The sequence below is a fragment of the Aythya ferina genome (genome assembly GCF_964211825.1).
Source record: "Aythya ferina genome assembly, chromosome: 2".
In the NCBI taxonomy this organism is placed as follows: domain Eukaryota; kingdom Metazoa; phylum Chordata; class Aves; order Anseriformes; family Anatidae; genus Aythya; species Aythya ferina.
In genome coordinates, this window is record NC_140297.1 from 21627658 (window position 1) to 21647061 (window position 19404).

A 19404-nucleotide genomic window follows, 5' to 3' on the forward strand; every position below is an offset into this window, starting at 1 on the left:
AGCAGTTTTTAGGAAACCTACATGCTATTGTTTAAAGTTTAGTATCCCCTTGGAAACCAGAAGAGGAATCACATTTCTAGAATGATATATTTTAGCATCTAAGCTTAATTCTTATTAGAATACAATTGCATAACTTGAAAAAAGAATTTATAAGAGCTCAACTTTATCCCTACACTGATGAACTCAACACACATTTTTGTATACATTGAAATTAGCGAGAGCTGGGTGTTTCCACTAGGACTACTATCTTTAGTCTTTAAAACAAAGTGAAGCAGACCAAAACTGCACTGAATTTCACTCATAGCCCTTGACAAACAAGCTAAAACCTATAGGAAAGAAAAATTGCCCTATTGGTGCGAATATTTATTACAATTAAAATATATATATTTTATATATTATACATATATACATATAATATATATATAAAATGCTAATAGATTTATCACATACAGTATTTCTACTGAATCTGCAAACAATAGAAATGGGAAATCAGTAATGGTCTTGAGAAGTTTAAGTTCCAAAATTGCAAGCTGAAATCTTGCCTTTGACTAGGAGTAACAACACAAGTGTTCTTGTCTGCCTAGTTAGCCATCCCAAACATGCTGGAGTCTCAGTCCAATACTCTTGGAAACCACATGATCAGAATCATGGCAAAAGAAAACTGAATATAAATCTTGCTAGACAGTCCATAATATAACTGCCATCTCTTCCTCTCTGACCAGATTGTCAGGAACAAATCCCATAATAAAGACTTTATATGAGTTTATAATGTAATTTATGATATAACTAAATGCTGAAAATAGTAATAAAGAAAATCTAAAGTACACTAAAATTCCTTCACATAGTTATCTTCTCTTAGATGTTTTTTCCTGAAGTGTTTCTCTTTCTTTTTCCTAGATAAATTTGTGAGATCCAAACTCAGATTATGACTTTCAGGTAAATCAGAAGAAACATGGTAAATCACCCTATGTAACTTATTTGGTCATTTCACAAGGTATTTTGAACTAGAAATAAAACCACTCTGAAAAATCCTTCAAAACACCTTGAAATGCCAGCATGGGGGAAAAGCCTGACGTTAAAAAAAAAAAAAAAAAAAAAAAAAAAATCAATATTTTTGAATGAATGCAAGGATGTAGATTTTCCCAATGATTAATATGCAAGACTAAGACTATTTAAATATTTCCTTACTCCCTGCATTCTTCGTTTACTTCTAGGCTTTCTAAATTCTTTACAGAAGCTCTAGCTCTTCCAGCTCTCAAGAGACGAGCCTCAATGGACTTTTGCCCACTTCAATACAGCCATGGGCATACGTCATGACTTGATCTCCTGGTGATCTTACCTTGTACAACCTGTTCTCTTCCTCAGTGCCTAGTTTTACATTGCAATGTAACAAACAGCTCAAAAATACACAGTGTAACCTGTAAAGAATCAGTATTTCCTAGGGTATTAAAAATTGTCTGAAGTGGTGGAAACACTTCTCAGTTTCTTCCTGTGGGATTTAAGTTTCATCTGTCAGTTTATCAGCATCTTTATAAAGCTCCCACTAAAGGGCTCATACTCACTATTATGTTACCTCTCCTGGTAAAATTTCCACATTTCTTTTGGGTATAATAATTACTAATAAGCATAATCTTAGCCCTCCTCATACTGGAAAACATTTGGGTTTTACTCACAATAAAAAGTGACTGGTTCAATTGTAATTTCACTGTGTGTCCAGGCCCTATTATGAAGAGCTGTAAAGGTCTTCATATCAGCACCTTTGCTCCCCCCAGATAGCTTAGAAAAAGAACAATGCTTAAATCTTATTAAATAAACTTTAACATACAGAAGACTTCAATGTTTTCTGTCTAAAAAGCACTCTTGAAGTTTAACAACTTACCACTCTCATGCAGTGCAGTTCTCAGTCACATAGCTGGCTAAAACTTTTCTACCCCAGCCTGTCTCTCATTAAAATATATGATCTAAACATGAATATTTTATAGCCAGTACTGAAGAATTAGGAAGGAAACATGCAGGCAATCAGCATAAAGCAGCTTTTTCCAAAAACAATCACAGTCATCTGAATGGATTTCCTTGAATTATGCCAGAGAACTAAACAAAAATTTAATACCTCCTATTTGCCTTGCTCAAAGAATGCTAGACAGGTAGCATACTTAAGCTGATTTGCATGTACTCTGTTTATGGGGTTGATATTTCCAACATGTTTTTATATCTTGAAAAGTATATTGGCCTAGGGAAAAAATAGCATGCAATTTTCCTTTTTCTGAAATAATGAATGCAACATTCATGAAAATCATATGAGGACACTGATACTTCATCATCAGACCAGTTAAGATCAACCCACTCTGTTTTCTTCACATCAAAGGAAAGATATGTTTTTCTCTTTTGTTCTCACTGTGGTCAGTTGGAGCTTTACAGCCAAACACAATCATAAAGAAGAAGGGAAAGAAAAGTGCCACCTTTCCCAGCATGACCAAAAAAGAAAAAAGCTTGCAGACAAATTTCTCAGTATCTATTTTACGGAAGTTCAGAGAAACTTTACTCAAATTGAAAATAATTCAAATATATACAAGCATATCACTCCAATTTACTTAATGGAATGGTAACATTTCTACATAAAGTTCTGTATTTTCATAATACGACAGTTAAAATCTAGCTATACTCAAACCAGGGAATTTAGAATATAGACCTTTCCTACTGCTTTTAATTACAGAAAAGTAATGCAGAAGAGTAAGTAATGTAGCACGTACTAGGATTTAGTAAAAGTTCACGTAAGTTGTCTTATGTTCACAAGGCAATTAATTTCTATGAAGAAGTCTCATTTTTCAGTTGTTAAATTCTAGCTTCCAGTTCTGCAGCACAAACTTCTATGCCACCTTTTGCATGTACTAATGTCATACCTTTATATCTAATTAACTTGCTATTTGAGCAAATGCTGCAATTACAGATTCCAGTGTATGATTAACATGCTTTTGCCAGGATAAAGGCAGACAATTTTTGTATGCTGAGCCCCATTTTCTCATATTTAAGTTGTTCCTAAAAAATAGCAAGCTGCATGAAGACAGAAGAAAAACACAAAGTTTCAGATTGTGTTTTGTACAGTAAAGCACACAAGGACAGCAGTATTCTCAGGCAGCTGAGTAACAGAGCACAGCAGAATCTTCAATATACAAAACTCACATTTCAGTGGGCAAAATCCATACATCTTGTCAACATCAAAGTCAGAAGTGGTTCCACACCAGAACCAGCCGTCTGATCGGCCAGCATCTGTGCAGTCAGCGTACCATTTGCCACCAAACTTAAAAGGGAATACACAAGGTGCTCCATTGGCATTTCCTTTCACTGTGTAGGTATCTAAGGAGACAGAAGAATTTTAAAATAAAGACGTAATAAGCATGGTATATGTATCAGTTCAACTTTATGACCATATTATAGCAAGCAGAGCTTGCTAGCTTAGTATCCAATCCGTACTTGAAATGGGATGTTGCTAGATTTTACTCTCTAGGTCCAAGCTGATACCCATTTGCACAATCAGACAAATTTTTGTCACTTAAGGAGACCACTGGCCAGAAAAGACTACTGACCAAAACTGACTGAGCCAACACAGGTGCTTTCTCATGCTACATTTTACATGCATAACAATCAAAAATATAAAATCCACAAAGTTAACCAACTTTCTTTTTATGCCCAGCCAACTGTTTGTTCTTGTGTTGATAACTCACTCAATTACTGTCTGTTTTAGATATAACGTCACACAGATATAAACTTGCAGGATATATACCAGAGAGTGACTCCTTCATACTATGCCCAAATAAAATTTCCATCAAAAGGCCGATTTTGTTTCATCAGACAGACAAGTTGATGAAACTTATCAAAGTAACTAAAGCAGCTTTCTGTGTGCTCACACAACGTATGTACCTCGGTGAGAGGATGTACGGAGGAACACCACTTGATAGGGACGGCTATGGAGCTGACATACCAAGGTCACTGTCCCACAGAGCTGCTAGAAAACAAAGGCAAAGGAGAGATGGGCCATAACTCCATCTCCTCCCTGCCTCCTTTCAGATAATTTGCTTCGCTAGGGTTCATTTTTTTCTGGATCTGTGTCAAGGACTAATACTGTAATCAGCATTTGTGCTAACCCTAGAAAATGCATCCTTCCCTTCCTCTGCCCCTTTCTGTTTACCAAAGGGAAGCCAGATGTATTCCCAGGTACTATCATAAACATACATGTATGTACATTTTCATATTTAACTATTTAAAGTGTCCTATTTCTTTGTCTAACACTTCAGCACCAACCCTGAGAGGCAATTCAAACACCTAGAAATGCACCTTCAAATATACCAGACCTGAAGATATCATGAGTTAATTAAATCCTCACAATCTAATTTATATTTGTTCTCCAGGAGGGAGGGGGGAACATAACCAACAGACTATACACTGATACTATGTTTTTCTGTAGACATAAATAGTCAAAGCTATCACTAACTGTTGTGTAATGGCTATACATGTTCTGAACAACCATGGGCTTTCCTCTTCCTCAAAATGAAACACTGCCTTCTATGGTTAATTATCTATCATAACTTTGACAAAAGAAAAGCAAAACGAACCCCTCAGAAAACATAAAGCACACTCAAGTGTTGCTGATTTCACCAGAAGACACATTCACTGATCACCAACAAGACTAAGATAATTCTCCTACACTTCTAAATAGTTTAATTAGATACACATAGAAATGAGCTTAGAATACAGAAATGAATGTATAGAACTTTACCTTCATAGCCTCGAGAACACAGATCGTCTGTGGTTCCGTAGACTTTCCACCTACTCCAAAAACCAGATCCCTTGTACAGCATAACATTCCTTTCCTGTCTGTTTCCATAGTTGAAAAACAAATCTTCCCCTTGGATTGCAAAGAGAGTCTCATTTCTGCATTCCCATCGCTGGAGTTCGCTAGCCTTGTCACAAGGATACAGAGTGATCGGAACCCAGTCTTTCTTCGAAGGCACTCCCAAGCACAATTTGAACGCTATGCTCATAAGCTGGTGATCTGAGACCCACCTGAATTTTTGTGACTCATTTTCTTGAACGCAAGGAGCGGTAGTCACTGAATTAGAACTTTGAGCCAGTACACAGCGCTTGTGGTCTTCGTTATATATTAAAAAGATGCTAGTATCTGTAAGGCAAAAAGCAACGGAATTATTTGAAGCAATCTTACCTACTATCTAAATGAAATATGAGTCTGGATGCTGCTCTTGAATCTCATCATCTGTTTAGATGATGTTCAACAGTTCAGATTTTGGGACATTTCAACTATCTTTCATCAGTGAAAGCACCTATACCCAAAAGAGCAAGGCAGTAGAGACAGATCTAGTGTCTCCTGCAGCTTTAAAACATGTTTGTTTGTTTGTTTGTTTTTTAAAAAAAAAAAAAAAAAAAAAAAAGTTTTTATTTTCCTTCTAAGGAAAAAAGCCCACTCATGATTTCATTCCAAGCTGCAGCCATGGGAGTTAATGGGAGGAGGGAGCACGCACACCGTGCACTGCAGATCCTGGGATCCTGGCACTGAGCACTCAGCTCCTTGATCCTGGCTCCCAAGCGCGAGAAGATGCCTACAGCAGAAGTTCTTCAGGCTCCATTTCCCCTTGATGTAGATTCTTGCTCTCATAAGCTCTGCTGAAATCCTTGAAGTCTTAACTGAGTGGAAGGATTTTTATTTTTTACCCTTTGTAAACAAGCTACTTGTAGGGCTAGAACAGCATATTCATTTTTCACTCAACTGCAGTAATCGGTGATTACTTTGTCCTTTCTTACTTTTTTCCAGTGACTGAGAATTTCTCCTCCTTCCTCTGATCCCCTTGAGATACATTTTAGGATGGTAAGTTAACAGTTCACTGATATTCTAACTCAAAATGTAACAGACTGCACAAGGTCTTAAAACTGTATTTTAGCTGGGCTACAAGCTAGGAAAAAGACTAATTTATGTTACTCCGAGGATTAAGGCTAATTGAAATATTATTTATTTTAATGCTAGATTACCAAATTAAACAAATTGTACAATGAAAAAAAAATATTTAACGGGAAACAGGTTAACCACAAAACATTTTCCTGTCTCTGCTGAGGCTCCAATGTGGAAATGATCATAATTTACTACAGGAGAACAATCTGGGAACAAATAACCCCTATCTCAGAGAAAGAGCTGACCTAGACTTATTTCACCCATGGTTCAGTTTCCTTCTCCTGTCCTTTGGCTTCCAACTCACTGGGAAGCAGTATAAAACTGATGAGCACCGGAGACAAAAATTGTTGCCTTTTGCCAATCAGCTTTACTCATAGACAATACAAGGAAATATATAATTATCACTTCTAGTGATAACTTTATTTTAATTCTGCATTTGTACTAGGATTTAGCCCAATGATACATGCAATGCTTGCAACTCTCCTTTTCCTGAAATCTTATTTAAAGCTTCCGGTTAAAAGAAAATGTCACACTTTTTCACAAGTGTGGAAAACACTGCTTTATCTTTTAAGCTGCTAAAATTTTATTTGTGGCTTAATGTAACATTATAAGTTTTATGCAACTTGTGGTGTTAGAGGACACTAGGCATGTGAAAAATGTACCCCAAAGTCAAAAGCCTGGACTGCTGTACCCAGGCCCAAAAGAGTGGGGAGTTTTGGCTTCAGAGACAAAGTCAGAAAGCTGAATAAAGAGGTCTGGTCTGTAGGGGGGAAATAAAATCTTTGGTCCTCTGCTTTTCTGACTGTATCTTTACAAAGTGTAAGAGGTATTTAAATGCAACACAGCAGCTTTTACAAGGGCCCCAGTGCACACAGGGATCTGACAGCAAATAATACTTATGAGTTATAAACAGATAAAGGGCCAACATGGCCAAGTAGGCATTAAAAAGAAGTTGGCACCAAAGCAGGATGGAAGAACAAGAGGTAGAAGGCGGCAGCGGTTAAGGCAGAAGAACTGTGGTTGAGACTGTAGTTGGAAAATTTCCTTTTCCTTGTAGTTGCTCCTGATACATCTATGACCATACAGCTGACTTGTATCATGGTCCTGTGCTGCTCCAGGTTATGGCTCTACTGCAGTGTCTGTTCTGCCTGTTTGCACACCAAAGCAGATTCCCACACAATACTTTCTTGCATGATATATTAGAGTCTACAAGAATATCAAACAAGTCAGGTATCTGTGAAACCCTGCCAGCTCTTCTCTGTAACCACTTGCTATCACTTCTTGTCAACATATTGAGTTGTATCTGTAAAATGGGCTGTGCAGAACTATTAATGTAACTGTTAACTGTGTTTCTTCACTGTTCTGTAGCAACATTTGTCATAGCTCCCATAACAGGGAACCATTCTTCACTAGAGATGAGCTGGAGGTGGTACACAAGAAGTTTCACCTGAGCATCATCCCAAGTACTGGTGCATTGAATTATGGCAGTTTCTAATAGGGTAACATATAATGTAACATATAACAAAAATTACTCCTGGAAAAAGGTTCATAGAAACCTTCCAGGCATAAGTACCAACTCATCCCACCCTTAGAATTGTACTGAGTCTGGCTGGGATGGAGTTAACGTTCCCCACAGCAGCTCGTACAGTGCTGTGCTTTGCAGTTAGAACGGTATTGATACCGTACCAATGTTCTGGCTGTTGCTGAGCAGTGGTTGCATGGCATCAAGGCTGCATCTCTGGCCTTAGCCCCCCAAAGGCCACTTGGCTAGGGGTGGCCAAGAGGCTGGAGGGGGCATAGCTGGGGATAATCTATGTCATAAGATGTCGTGCTTGACACTAAAAGCTTCAGGGAAGGAAGAACAAGGGAGGACACTCTAGCAGTTACCTGGACATCATTTGCTAAAGGGTAGCTGAGAATATTTTTTTCTCCTTTTTATTCCATGATTTCATTTTCCTTTCTTTCATTAAACTATCTCAAACCCACAAGTTTTCCTCCATTTTATTTTCTCCCCACAACCATCATCCTCCTGCTGAGGAGGGGGAGCAAGAGAGTGGCTATGCGGTATTTAGCTGCCTGTCAATGTTAAACCACAACAATAAGCTATCCAGAGACATCTAGCATATTACCTTAACTGTCCCAAGCATATCCTAATAGATCCTTTTTCCCACAAAGTTTCGTTTTCTTTACCCATCTCACTGCTGATTTGCCTATTTCTGGCCCCAGAAGGCAGGTACTGTAAAATGTTACTGACCAAGTACCTCTTCCACAGTAGAGATTACATTTTAAAAGTTCCACTATGCCAACACAGCTTCAGATTTTGCAGCTTTCTCAAACTATCACAGATTACATGAGTGTAAATTAAGAAGTGACTCATGAAGTCAGTGAAGGGCTACCAGTGTCAAACACCTACTGAGAGCACCCCAACAGCACACCAAAGGCCAGAGGCAAGAGAGGGGCAAGAAATGAGGCAGCCAGCAGGTAGGATGACTGTCCTCTTCTCCACAGAGGCTCTTGCTTACTGGATAGCCTACACTGATTGCTGCTAACTACACGGAGCAAAAAAAAAAAAAAAAAAAAAAAAAGGTTACAAGCTGGTGTTAGAAATCTGTGCTTCAGGAGACCTCAAACTGGACTGCAAAGGATGCCAAGGAGGCTTTCAGGAGGGGCTGAGGCAAAACTTTTGCTGGAATATAGCAGTGCACTGGAAATCAGAGAAATTCTGAGGTGCAAGCTCCACGTTTCACCCAAACAACCCTATGACAGTATCTGGGGTACTCTAACACCCAGAAGCTGCCCTGCTTGGTGCCCACTGCAACCCAAAAAAAACCTGAAACCCAAAAGGCCGCCTCATGGGGCAGCTTCACCCACAGATCACCTCAGGGTGAGGACGGGGAGGGGGCGGCTGAGGGAGGGACGGACGGGTGGCGCCCACCTTCCCTCCGGCCCTCCCCGACACCCCGAGGCTCCCCGGGGGCAGCACGGAGGGGGGCAAAATGCCGGCGGGCTTCTCCCTGTCCCGCGGAGCTGCCCCCCACCTGCGCGGGGGTTATCCCCGCACACAGCCTGCCGAGACCCCTCTTAATTCCCGACGGATCGTGCACAGCCCCTGCGGGCACTTACCCAGCAGCGGAAAAGCCCCGGGCAGAAGTCCGAGGAGGAGAAGGAGCAGGAGCGGGGAGGGAGCCATCGCCGCGGCTTCTCCCGTCGCGCCCCTGCGCTGTGAGGAGAAGACTCCCCGCCGGGCAGGTCCTCCGCACTTGTGCAGGGCTGGTGGATCAGGGGAAAGCTCTGGGCTCGAGATGATAAGGAAATATCCTGTCACATGGGGTGCTTTGAAATAACAGGAATTCGCTGTTCAAACTTTGCTTTCCTAAGCTGATTTTCCTCGGCGGAGGGAAGAGCCTCCTTCCAGGCACATGCAGGTGATAAAGTGGTGATAGCTGAGGGGCGGGCTGGGTTGTTTTTTTTTTGTTGTTGTTGTCGTTCTTTTTTTTCCCTTTTTTTTTTCCTTCTTTTTTATCCCCTGCGTGAGCCTGTCATTGCTGCATGTTGGTTTTTGCTCACTTTTCTAAGAAAATCAGCCCCCCGGGGAGGACGGGGAAGAGGAGCGTCCACCGTGAGCGAGCAGGACACCGCTCCTCCTGCCTCCTGAGGGGAGTCCGCACCTCCAGCAACCCCACCTCGCCCCGGCTTCTCCCAAACTGCAGGAGGAGGAGAGCCCTGCTTTTTGGAAATCAGGATTTTACTGTCCCCCCCTCACTCAGGTGGCAGGTGCCCAGTGGGGATGCATGGAGCTGCAAGCTCACACCAGCCATCAGTGCCCAAGCTACAGACGAGCATGCCGGCTTTCCATGAAAATGTGCCACGCATGTGTTTACTTGGTTTTTGCCCACCAGCTGCTATGAGCAATTAGGTTTACATCTGTAAATGCTGGCTTTCACAGCATCATTTGGAAACAAGCCCTGAGAACTGTTATTATTTTTCTTGTCTGCACTAATACCCACGTTTCAATGTTAAATGCCAAGGATCAGAACCAGATTTGTTGCCTGCATGAGTAAAATCACTGGGAGTCGTGGATACTGGAGGAAGAAAAGAGGACTGAAGCACTTCATTAAATATTTCTCCAGCTTTTTCTGAGCTCTGATAAATTTCAATAGGTTTTTGTTCTTCTTCTGACTTTGATGGCTGTATCTGCTTTTAACATGATGTAAATCTTGCTCACACAATCAGAGTGTGAGGGGGGGAAAGATAGAAACTTGCTAGCTGGGTTTTCACAAGCTGAAGCATCTTTGTGGAATTTAAGTAATCTTTCTGAAAAGGTGCCTTTAGAACACAATCTGTCTTGAGGTTTTTACAGCTTCTTCCTGAGTGGACCTCACCAAATGCTTTTTTTTTTTTTTTTTTTTTTTTTTTTTGTGGGGAGCAGCACATTGTTGCTTAGAGGCTGTTACCAATACTTGGTCTGAAGTGTCCCAAATTGATGGAAAACATAAGCCTTAGTGCTGTCTTACATATAGAGGCTTTTGTAACATATTAGATTTACCGAGCATACACATACACATGCCTGATGAATTGTGCCATGTGTGTTGTGCATGTTGTGCAGTTGTTCTTGTACCATCATGCATTCAGAAATCTCCGGTCAGTATAGAAAGTTTTTTAAAGCCTCTTTGCTGGAAGTTCTGGGTGGAAAAATAGAGCAAACAGCCATGTGAAATTAGTATGGAAGGAAACGGGGCAGAGAGAACTGATACTTTTACAGTGCTTTTACAGGAGAAGAAACAATGGAGATGAAATCCAAGCTCATTTGAATTCCATGACAAAACTCCCGGTAACACAAGCAGGGTTGCCAGCCAGGCACCTGAGCTCTGTTGTGCCCTACAATGGAAAACATATGGGAAGTGAAGAGGAAACTTTTCATAATTTGTATTGACATCTGTGGTCCCATGTAAACAGGAGCTAGGAAGTATTTCAACCATAATTAGCAGAGTTATGTATCGTTATATTGATGAATTCTCATCTGGGAAACTCCTTCCCCAACTGATACGAATTCTCTTGCTGCAGTATCTGGCACTTGTTATTCACTAACTACTTGCAATAACCTTTATGCTGAACAAATACAAGATCCAAGTGCTCCCACTGAGGCGATACAGCCAACTCAAATAATCATAGCACAATTCAGAAATGAAGAGTTTCTTCATATTCTACCACTTCCACCTCCAAAACCTTTAGGAATTGAAAAGTGCTTTTAGATGTGGAGGGAAAAACAGTTTCCTAAATCACCTTAATATTTATTCATGTTTATTTTAATAGCACTTAGCAAATATGGGAAGCCTAGGAAAACATCTAGTGCTAGAAGGAACGAGTCAGACCATGGAGAATAATGCAGATGTCCCAACAGCAGACCATCATCCACATTTAGTTTGGGAATCCTTGGTATTCTTTTGGCTAAGAATAATAAAAGAAAGGACGCATTATGTGAAGTTCAGTTTCCATGTAAGTACAACTTCCACAAAAGTCTTTAAATTCAAATAACAAAGCGGGCTGCATATAACCTAAGTGCCTACATGTATCATATAAATACGGAAGCAGTCAGTGGCCACACCAGGAATGACCTATATTTGGAGGTAACAGAATAAACAGTATTGGACAATTCTTGGAGATTCCCAAGACTGAACTGTACAAGCTTAGCAACTTGATCTAAATGTCAAGGTAGGCCTGCTTCAGTGAGGGGGTCATACCAGATGGCTTCCAGAGGTCCCTTCCAACCAAAGTGAGAAGAGCTACTAAGAGCTACTACTAAGACTAGAATTCCAGCCTTTCTTGGGATCTTTGCATCACTGAATTGGTTCCTTTCCTAATTCTTAAAAAATGCCTTTTCCTCATTGTCCCTTGCGCACACTGGAGGTACTGTCACTTCAAACTTGTTTTGATTATGGTGCATGTATGTATATATAGACACATGCCCTGCCTAGAACTCATCCAGGTCTGGATGAGTTTATTCAGCCTCCGTGTCTCATCTGCAGCACACTGCTCAACAATTAAGTCTAGGTCTAGCTTACTCTTTGTGAATCAGTGTACAAGTACATAAATAGTGTATTCTGATTGTAGTGCAAGGGGAAGAATTTCTCTATTTTGGACAAAAAGATTCAGCAAAGTCTTAGGCTATAGTGATTTTAAGCAAATAGTTACCAGAACTCCAATCTGCTAAATAACTAATGACAGGATACTATTTAAAACGCGCCCTAGATAGACATATGTTTTCATCTTTCTCTGTGGGTAGCAAGCCAGCTGCCATTTACATTTGGAACACAAAGGCCTAAATTCCTCTAAAACAGGTCAGACCCTCTCCTGTTCTGGCACATATAGTACTTGCAACTGGTGACTGTTCCTGGCAAAATACCCTGAAAACCTGAAGTTGCGGTGGCTCTTGACTTTTGATAGTCAACAGGAAAATGGAAAGTTCTGTATAAATGAAATCATATTCAGAGCTGAAACATAATACCCCCATTTTGTTTGTTTTGAAGCAAAACAACTGGATTATTGGCCATTCTTTCACATTTATATCCAAGATGTTTTTTTGACATTTCATGCGTGAGTCTGTATCTAAAAGATGGCTTTCAGTAGTTTTCTATACATTTCTAACATTTGCATTGTTGTGTACAGTAAACATGTAATTAAGAACAAAAAGCTCATCATCATTAGTATGACAATACTTACACTATATTAAGGAGCTATATGAATAACTTATTGGGCACTGAAAAAAAATAGGAATTGGCAAAATTAATGTTTCATTTTTCAAATCAGATTGCTTTGAAATGTTATTCAGAAATTGATTTTTTCATTTGTAATTTCTAAAAACAAAACAGAAAAAATGTTTTTTGAAGAAGAAAAATCAAGGCTCTAATACCTGTCACCAGAGAGCCTTTACATAGCAATGATCCCTTGAAGATACCATTAATGTAATGTGCAATATTCACTTGAAGTTCAACTAATGCAAACTTTTATCTGTGCTTTAAATATAAAACAAATAAAATAATCCAGCATACCGTCTCTACTGTAAAGTAAGAATGTCATTATTCCTTGCATACATTTTAATTGCTTTATAAACACACGTGGATATTGGGAATTTATTTATACTCTCATGATTTCTAACATGTCAGGTTTGGTTTATGCCTGACCTACCTTAGGAAAATAAAGAGGAACTTCCATGCCCTTGCATTTCTGTTTCCTTATACAAATAAGTGTTGCCTGCATAGTTAAAAGACACAGAAAACGCAACCAAAAGTTTTCAAATTTTTAAGTCAAGTAAAGAAATTTGAGAAGGTTTTTTGATTTCCGTCATCATAGAGGAGTCTCAAGAGGCAAAGGAAAGAAGACCCATGGCTGTAAAGTACACAGTGTGTCTATATAGATCATGTCGTGTTCTTATCAGTTCTTATTCAGTTTTCCAGGGTATTTTATTATGTCCTGTTTCAGAAATACAGCTAGACATTGGATTGTGTGGAGGGACTGTATTGTGTAATTCAGATTGTGTAATATACTGTAATATTGTATCCAGTTTGTGTAATATATTGTAAATCAGATTCATATCATGTAATTCAGATAAGAGGTCCTTAGTTATAAGGTGTTCACATCTTAAAATTAATGTACTAGGAGATAGGTAAACACAGCCAAGACAGACTTACTTTGAAAGTAAGTCTTTCTTCTTAGGCAAGCCACCGCTTCAGCGTGTATATGATTTTTATCAAAACCAGAAACTTCATAAGGTACATACATTTCAAAAAAAAAAAAAAAAAAAAAAAAAAGACCAGAAAGTAAAGACAGCCTGCTTATAAACAAGGAGGAACACTGCTATAAACTGTGCCACTTTCTATCCACCCACCAAGAAAAAACCATCTACTTGAAACAGAATCCAAACATACCAAAGATTTTTGTGTTGAAAGATTTCTCTCACATGCATTGAGATGCCTTTCAGCATTAAGACCCTGATGTTTGTAAGTTCTGCAGGGGAAGAAGAGGCAGATGACTTCTCTCTAGCTTATTTCTCTCCAGTGTCTTTTCTCGAATGCTTGACATCACAATTTACTTGTGAGAAAGTTGTAAATGCTTTCTCTCTTAACATAGACCTCATGCTCTTACTCTGTCAACACACGGGAATACTATAATCTTTGCAGCAGTTCACTGGTCATTTTAGAGTATTTAAACAACATTCTCACAATATTTAAAGAAATCAGAAAGTTAGCTTTCTGGAAGATTGTATTGTTGTAAAATATTGTTATAAAGACATTCTAAAACATTATTTACAAAGATCATTTTAAGAACTTTACTATTCTATACTTTAACTAAACCAAATATAAATAGTATAAAGAGGTCATAGAACTTAGCTGTATTTAAACCAGAATTTTTCAGATGTCAAGAATTAAAAACTAAGAAGAAAATCACAGAAAATGGGCAGAAATTTTAACGTTTCTCAGAGCTTTGCTTGACAGACAAACTGAATATAACTATCACTTCAAGGAAAAATTATAGAACTACCATGTATGAACTGAAAGAACCAAAACACAAACCTATGGATGCACACCAACAGTCACCTGATTTTATATGTAGCTAAGGCTGAGTCAGGCGATACAGGCGATAGTAGAAAGAAGGTTCTTAAAAGCTTCCTGATATAATCATAGAGCACTTTGTTTGTCTCATATTTTACTTTGCAAGACTTAAGCTCATCCTGTTCACTTCTGCAAGTACATAGAAATGAGACAGCTGATAGGAACAATGACCAAACCAATGCATAAGCAGGGTCCTGTTCAGCATTGGTTTTGCAATATCATCATCACAACAAACAATTTTGACCACTGGTAAGGAAAATAAATAAATAAAGCACTGCCAAGAAAGTAGTTTTGTTATTCTGTTATTACTTCACATGACAGAAAGAAATTTCTTCTAAATACCCAAATGTGTTCATCATACCAACAAGTCCCAAGACAGCAGCAGACCTGAATTTCCTTTGCTGTCAGTGGAGAGAAAGAGAGGCTGTAATAGCACAGCTTGGATTTCGTAGCCCTCTGTGAACATCTCAGATATCCAGCCTTACCTGGGCCTGCATTCCTGAATGGGATACGTACAGTGCTGTGCTAAGTAGAAAAACTTAATAAATACTAATTCTGGATAACCATTTTGTTTTTTCTCAGGAAAGGCAGCACCTTAAGCTTTTATTTTTAGCAACCTGGTCTGGTGGGAGGTGTCCCTGCTCATAGCAGGGGGTTGGAACTGGGTGATCTTTAAGGTCACTTCTAACCCAAACCATTCCATGATTCTATGATTATTTGTGAAGCCTTACATGTTTCTTTATCTTCATAAGAATTACATTGATTTTTTTAACTGTTACTTATTACCTTTTTTAAAATAAATATATATATATATTCAGTTTTCCAGTATAAAGCAAATGGTATTAACTTCATTTCTCTGTCTGCCTACACCTATTTCAGCTATCTGTTTTATAGGAAAAAAATATCTCACTGCTGATCTGGGAGATAAAGCACCTTAGTTCACTCTCAGAAAAGAATTCATCTCAAACATGAAATACAAGCTGCAAATCCTCTCCAGACAGGATGGAAAAAGGGAACACCAATAAGCATTCTTTGCTGATCACATTATACTCAGTTTTCTCTCCCATTCTTTAATAACAGAGCAATCCTAAGTGATATCTGTGGATTTTTTATTTTATTTTTTAATTACAGAGCCCTGCATGACAATGGGCTGTATACAACCAGAGCAGTGGGAGACACGTCAATGTCATCTGCACAGGAAATAATTATAAAGTCATAAACTGACATTTCTCATTAATCTAAGTGCCAAAAGCCTTTTGGATACACATCTTTAATCCCCTTGTAACTTTAAAAGTACACCGGTGGTCTCTGTAAGATTTCTTCCTGCATAATAATATCCATATGCAATTGAAGAGTAGCTCAACAAAATTTGGGAGTCGAGCAGAACACAGCTTGAAATTAATGCAATGCCATAATGTATTGATAGTAGTTACTACCTTTCCATACTACACTCACTTCTAGTTATTTGCCATGGATGAAAAGAAATGCAGCAGAAAAATGGCAGTTCACAGATGGAACAAAGACCTTAATAAAGGATGAGGAGGTTTTTCTCACCAGGAAATAAGCTTTTTAGAAATGAAAGACAAATGTTGAGGCATGACAGAGAAAGCTGAAAGAACAAACAGTACAAAGCTGGTTTATCCGTCACTTCTGTTTGCCACATCATGGTACAAACATGAGAAAATCCAGTTTAATTCAAAGACAACAGTCTTCATATCCACTGTCAGTACTAACTCAAAATATAACCATAGACAAGAGCTCTCAGAGGTCTGACAAGAACTACCCTCCTCTAGGAAAGAAAGAAATTAGCAGTCAATTGTATTTAAGAAGAAACTTCTCTGAGCAGATTATAGGATCATTAGGTAACTGTCCAGTAGAGCACCTGGGCTGGCTTTATTTGCAGGAAAGAAGGTTATTTGGGGGGTTCTTTGTTTCTTTGTTTGCTTTAGCTTTACTTCAGATAATCTATCCTGGGACGAAACCATAGACCACACTCATTAATCACTGGTTTGATCCTGTGAGTATTAAGATGATATCTGAGAAGTCTTTGAATTCTGCCAATGCTTTTAGCAACTATTCTGTTGGGTAGTAGTTGAAAAACTTTGCAACTTATTTTTTAATAAATAAAAATCTATGCCAGTAACGAGTATTTCAGTAAAGGCACTGAGAATTGCAGTTAATTCAGGTCTCCTTTCTCATTCAAAGAAGCCTTGTGCCCTTTTTTTTTTCTTTTTTTTTTTTTTCTTTTTTGGTTTGGTTTGTTTTTTTTTGTGTGTGGTTTTTTTGTGTTTTTTTTTTTTTTTTAACATTTTTTGCAGAATATAAGAATCTTTTTTCATCAGAAAATGAACTCAAGAAAAATGAAATATTTTAAAGTATTGTGTAAACCAGTCTCCGACTACATATTATTGTGTTTTCTATATAGTAGGGAAAAAGTGAAAATTTATGTTGCAGAAAATAGTCAAATTTCATTCTAATTTCAGCAATACCTTTTTTTCTCTGCTGAAAATAACCAAGTTTGAGAATGATATTTTTATCTGACATTCAAAATTAATAATTAATGTAGTTTTGATTAATCCAAAACTGTTTAGAATCCAGGCTCAGCTCACTATTATTTAAAAAATGCATGGCACGGTGGATTCACAAGATGGTCTGACTCACTAGACCACAGCAGGGTGCATTGGGTTTGGGCATGTGTACAATGGTGGATGCCTCCCACAGGAGACTTCCCATCACATGCACAGCATGTGTCCCATTGCTGCAGAATCGCCCAGGAACATCACCAGCCTTGATGAACACACAGTTCTCCACAAAGCCAGCCTGAAGTACCTAACTTGGTGACTACTTTTCTCTTTATTCCTTCCTTTGCCTGCTTACCTTAAAATGATATTGTGACTACCCACCAAGACTTTCTGGAGGAGCAAATACAGAGATGAGTAAAGAGATTTGAGAAGTAAATATACTGAAATTTATGAGCCAAAAAGTGGCTGAGACATTCTCACAGCTATCCTACCCTCCATATTTCAAATCAAATGAAAGCTATGCAACAATTTCATAGATTGTGGTCTGAAGAGGAATCACTTCTGAGACAAGAATAGAGGGAGGGAGACTGGTGCTACCTGACCTGTAGGAGTAGCTCTGGTGGAGGGATTGGGATGATGCTGAGTGCTATTGTGAGAAGACATAGTGAAACAGTACTATAAAAGACACTTTGGGGATAAATTCTTACCTGACCTCGGGGGCTGGGCTGCTGGAGTTGCGGTAATGAGCCTTCTCACTTTTTCTCCATCTGCTCACCCACAGCTGAACTTCAGGGCAGTGTTGCTCCAAGAGATAAAGACCTTACCACCCTCTCTTGATGCAGCATGTGCTCCGCTAGATCTTAGTGGGAAAAAGATAAAGAGAAAACAAAGTCAAAACTGTTCTCCTCTTACAACATTTGATAAAAAGGGAAGGGCAAGTCTACGTTCTTGGAAATTCAGCAGCCTTGCCTTGAGTTTTTAGAAGTTTGGCAAGATCCCCGAAGTTAGTAAGAAATGTAGCAACACATTAAACACAAGAACAGCACTACACCACCCCAAAGGACCTGCTGTCTGAACGCTGTTTTGCACCAGGGATGAAACTGTTGACTCGGGCCAGAAGCATCCTAATATGTGTCATCACTTCAGCTCTTCACTGGAGAGCAATTTCAGCAGAAGTGCCCTGGTGAGCAAGCAGAGAGGCTGAATCACCTTTTTCTCTTCTACCAGGGAGTGATATGAGGAGTCAGAAAATCTCACACTGCCCCAAAGCCAAGCTGTACCTGCTACGGACTTAGAGAAAACAGCCAGTTTCATTGTCACTTGTCCAACTGGCTTCCCATTAAAATAACTGTTAAAATAAGCATTAAGTGCTGAGATTTAAGTGAAATGTCTTGTACCAGCGTGTAACAGACTCACCAGGCATTTCCTTGAGAATATTTATGAATATTGACTTTGTAAAATCTAGAGGGAAGTAGTCCAGATTCCTGGGAGCCGTGCCAATAGGTTTCAAATCCAGGAAAACAGCACTCCTGTGATGTGAAAACAGGACCAGAATCCACAGCTCCTGGAATTTAGACTAAACTAATGGTTTTCTGCAGGTTCTTTGTGTACATTTCACTAGTTTAAGGCATGCCAATGTAACGTACAGAGTAGGTGGACCAATGTTTGTATGATGACCATGCATAGATGAGCCTGTAATGTTCCCAAAGATAACGCTTGTTTGCAGAGTGAATGATGAAGTACTCTCTCAAAAGTTTCCCTCAGAACATCGGGCAGCCAAACTCAAACATTGGTCTGAAAACCACATAAAAGACCAAAGCAGCATTGGTCTGAGCACCAGCTGATAAAATCCTGCTCCACAAGACAATCTGCAGAGCACAGGAGGAGTGTCGTCTGTGACTTCATCCTTGTTTTTTTACACCAGCAGTGGGGCTCGGCCCTCACACGTGGATGCTGACAGCACCGTAGGGCTGAGGAACCTTTTATACTCTCCCTTTCTCTCCTAGGAAATAATCCTGTACCTCCTATGTGGTCAAAGAGCAATGGTCCTGTTACCAGGAAAGCCTTCATCTCCTGTGTTCATACAGACATGGATTGGTTGTGGGTGCCTTGGATTCCAAATTTGTTGGTCAAGATGGACAAGGCATTTCTTTTGTAAGTCAAACTTTAAACACAAAAACACACACGAGAAAGAACATCCAGAAAAATGTAAAAGGTGCCCAGTGGAAAGGGATAGTAGTCCAAAACAGGAAGGGTTTGGGGTTATTTGTTTGCGTTTCCTGGTACCTTGGCTGGAAGCAAGAGATCATGCACA

The 19404-nt window shown here is 39.1% G+C and overlaps 1 protein-coding gene and 1 long non-coding RNA gene across 2 annotated transcripts in view; both read right to left on the reverse strand.

Annotated features, from left to right (window-relative positions):
- LOC311431470 (macrophage mannose receptor 1-like) overlaps positions 1–9625 on the reverse strand; it is a 61998-nt gene extending 52373 nt beyond the window's left edge. Inside the window, exons 1-3 of the mRNA XM_084508970.1 lie at positions 9083–9625; positions 4775–5176; positions 3181–3354 (exon numbers count right to left, since the gene is read on the reverse strand). Coding sequence (XP_084365096.1) covers positions 3181–3354; positions 4775–5176; positions 9083–9149 — 643 coding nt within the window. The 5' untranslated portion in view covers positions 9150–9625. The remainder of the gene's footprint in view (positions 1–3180; positions 3355–4774; positions 5177–9082) is intronic.
- A 732-nt stretch (positions 9626–10357) lies between these two features.
- On the reverse strand, positions 10358–18547 carry LOC311431409. The gene is made up of 3 exons (XR_014689404.1): positions 18507–18547; positions 17798–17949; positions 10358–11407 (listed from the first exon to the last, which is right to left on the reverse strand). It is a non-coding gene; the product is annotated as an uncharacterized lncRNA (long non-coding RNA).
- Positions 18548–19404: the final 857 nt, after the last annotated feature.